The 2,758-nt window shown below is 56.1% G+C and overlaps 1 protein-coding gene across 1 annotated transcript in view; it reads left to right on the top strand.

The window, feature by feature from the left end:
• Positions 1 to 1,491, top strand: part of ETH_00010625 (heat shock protein, putative) — a gene marked incomplete at both ends in the record, with an annotated part of 5,573 nt that extends 4,082 nt beyond the window's left edge. Inside the window, 4 exons of the mRNA XM_013376998.1 lie at positions 84 to 451; positions 664 to 777; positions 1,026 to 1,149; positions 1,334 to 1,491. Coding sequence (XP_013232452.1) covers positions 84 to 451; positions 664 to 777; positions 1,026 to 1,149; positions 1,334 to 1,491 — 764 coding nt within the window. The remainder of the gene's footprint in view (positions 1 to 83; positions 452 to 663; positions 778 to 1,025; positions 1,150 to 1,333) is intronic.
• Between the last annotated feature and the right edge of the window lie 1,267 nt (positions 1,492 to 2,758).

Here is a 2,758-nt window from a genome sequence, read left to right on the forward strand (position 1 = left end):
AGCAGCAGCAGCAGCAGCAGCAGCAGCAGCGGGCGCGCGCGGGCGAGCGACGGAAGTGCCCGTGGAGCCCCTCTTTTTCGCAGGAAGACTGACGGAAAAAGAAGTGCTGGAGTTCCGGGAAATGGAGTTGGAAATGATTAATGAAGATCGGGTTCATCGGGAAAAACAAGAAAAGTTGAACGAGCTGGAAACTGCGGTGTACGTACTCCGCGACGGGCTCGCGGGGCCCCTCAGCAACTTCGCCTCTCCAAATGAAAAACAAAATTTAAATAAAGTTTTGGAAGAAGTTGAGAGTTGGGTGTACGAACACCAGCAGGACCCGCAGCTCACCAAGACCGCCATTGCGCAGCAGCTGCAGCAGCTCGCTGCTCTTGCTGCTCCCGTCCAGCACAGGCAGCAGCAGCAGCAGCGACGCCAGGCCGCTGCGGAGAAACTCCGCGCCACCATACAGGTATTGCTGCGCGCGTCCTCCTCCTCCCGCTGCTGCTGCTGCTGCTGCTCCTGCTGCTGCTGCTGCTGCTGGCGCTGCTGCTGCTGCTGCTGGTGCTGCTGCTGAGGCAGCAGCAGCGGCAGCAGCATGTGCTCGGGTGTCGGGACAGCGCAGCGCGGGGCGGGTTGCAGCAGCTGCTGCTGTGGGGTGTTTGTGGGGTGTACGTACACCAGGAGTGCCGGCACACAGCGACAGCAGCAGCTCCAGAATATGCCCATATTGAGCAGCAAGTGATGCAGCAGCTGCTGCAGGCAGCCGAAGCAGACGAAGGCTGGCTCAACAGAGTGGTGAGTTTTGTCTTGGCCTTTAAAATCCTGCTGCTGCTGCTGCTGCGGCCGTTGCTGCAGCAGCAGCAGCTGCTGCTGCTGGCGGCGCTGTTGCGGCGCGTTTGCTTCGGAAGTAGAGGCAAGTTGCTTTTATTTTGAAACAAACGATTTATAAATGAATAGTTTTTGAAATAAATGATTAGTGGAATTAATAATTTGTGAAATAAGTGATTTTAAAAAGAAGTGTTTGAACTTCCGCTTTGCTGCAGATGCAAGAAGCTGCTGCGCAGCCGCCAACAGAAAACCCCACAGTTTTGGCAGAGACAATTGAACAAAGAAATTCAGATCTTTTTGCATTTATGAAAAAGATCTGCTCCACTCCCAAACCCAGACGTGAGCCTGCTGCTGCTGCTGCTGCTGCTGCTGCTGCTGTGCTGCTGCTGCTGGTTGCTGCCCGCTGCAGCTAGCTGCGGCTCGCAGCAGGTGTTTGCTGCTGGCTGCTGCTAGCTGGTTGCTGCTTGCTGCGACTGGCGGCGTCTAGCTGCTGCTGCTGTGCCTGCTGCTGCTGCTGCCGCAGCTGCTGCCAGCCCTGCGCCTCCTGCTGCTGCTTCTGAAGACGAAATGGATGTCGAGGGGGCCCCGAGGCAGCAGCAAGAAGAAGCAGCAAAAGGAGAAAATGCAAAATGTGATCAAGAGTTCAAAGAGCCGATGGTTGAGGAGCCCAGCGACCCCTGAGGCTCTCCAAACCCTAAACCCTAAACCCTAAACCCTAGACCCTAGAAAGCCACACAAAGCCACCTCGGGGCGCGCCCTGCGCCGCCGCAGCAGCGCGTCCCCTGCTGCTGCTGCTGCAGGCTGCTGCAGCAGCAGCAGCAGAAGCATCAATGGGACACTGCGGGTAAAGGGAAAAGCATTTAAGTTTTGGAGTGTACATGCACGGGGTGTACGTACACCTCAAACCCGGCCGGAGGCCTTCAGACAGCATCAAACGCTTTCACTTTCATTTCCCTGTCGACCTTTGGCTAGCTAGCTGGCTAGCTAGCTAGCTAGCTAGCTGGCTAGCTAGCTAGCTAGCTAGCTGTAGGCTTTGCAGCTGTTGTTTCAGATAGCTAGCTGGCTGGCTAGCTAGCTGGGTGCCCAGCTAGCTAGCCAGCCAGCTGCTCAGCCAGCTAGCCAGCCGGTGCCGGCCTCTCGCGCGTCGCCTCCGTGGCTCGCGGCCAATGTGACCTAGCTAGCTAGCTAGCTAGCTAGCTAGCTGTAGAACTAGCTAGCTAGCTAGCTAGCAAGCTAGCTCTGCAGCTGGCTCGCCCTGCAGCTAGTTGGCTAGCTAGCTAGCTAGCTGCGAAGCAACGGCGAGGCGCAGCTCCACGGCCTTGCAGCAAGAGGGGAAACTTCATTTGAATTAAAAAGAATTAAAAAGAACAAAAAGGAATTAAAAGGAAATTAAAAAGAATTAAAAAGAATAAAAAGAATTCACTGCGAGGCAGAACTGAGAAGGCCCCAAGTGTTCAAATTGCACACTCGCAATGGACTGTCTGTACACCTCAGCAAGCGGAGGCGCACAAACCCGCTGTGCTCGCCCCAGGCAAAGCCAGCTAGCCAGCTAGCTGGCTAGCTAGCTGGCTAGCTGGCTGGCTAGCTAATAACTGCTAGCTGGCCTGCTAATTGCCGCTGGCTAGCTAGCTAATGGCCGCTAGCTAGCCAGCTGAGAGCTGCTGGCTAGCTCGCTAGCTAGCTGGCTAGCTAATAACTGCTAGCTAGCTAGCGGATGGCTGCTAGCTAGCTAGCTAATAGCTGCTAGCTAGCTAGCTGGCTAGCCAGGCAGGCCTGCACCCGACTCGCAAGCAAGGTCGCTGGGGCGGCGGGCGCCCCCGAAAAAACATTCGCGCTGGCTAGCTAGCTAGCTAGCTGGCTAGCTGGCTAGCTGGCTGCTAGCCAGCTTAGTAAACAGGTAGACAGCTGCTGGGGCTAGCTAGCTAGCTAGCCTAGCTGGCTAGCTAGC

The sequence above is a fragment of the Eimeria tenella genome, genomic scaffold, assembly GCF_000499545.2.
Source record: "Eimeria tenella Houghton genomic scaffold, Eth_scaff43, whole genome shotgun sequence".
NCBI lineage: Eukaryota > Apicomplexa > Conoidasida > Eucoccidiorida > Eimeriidae > Eimeria > Eimeria tenella.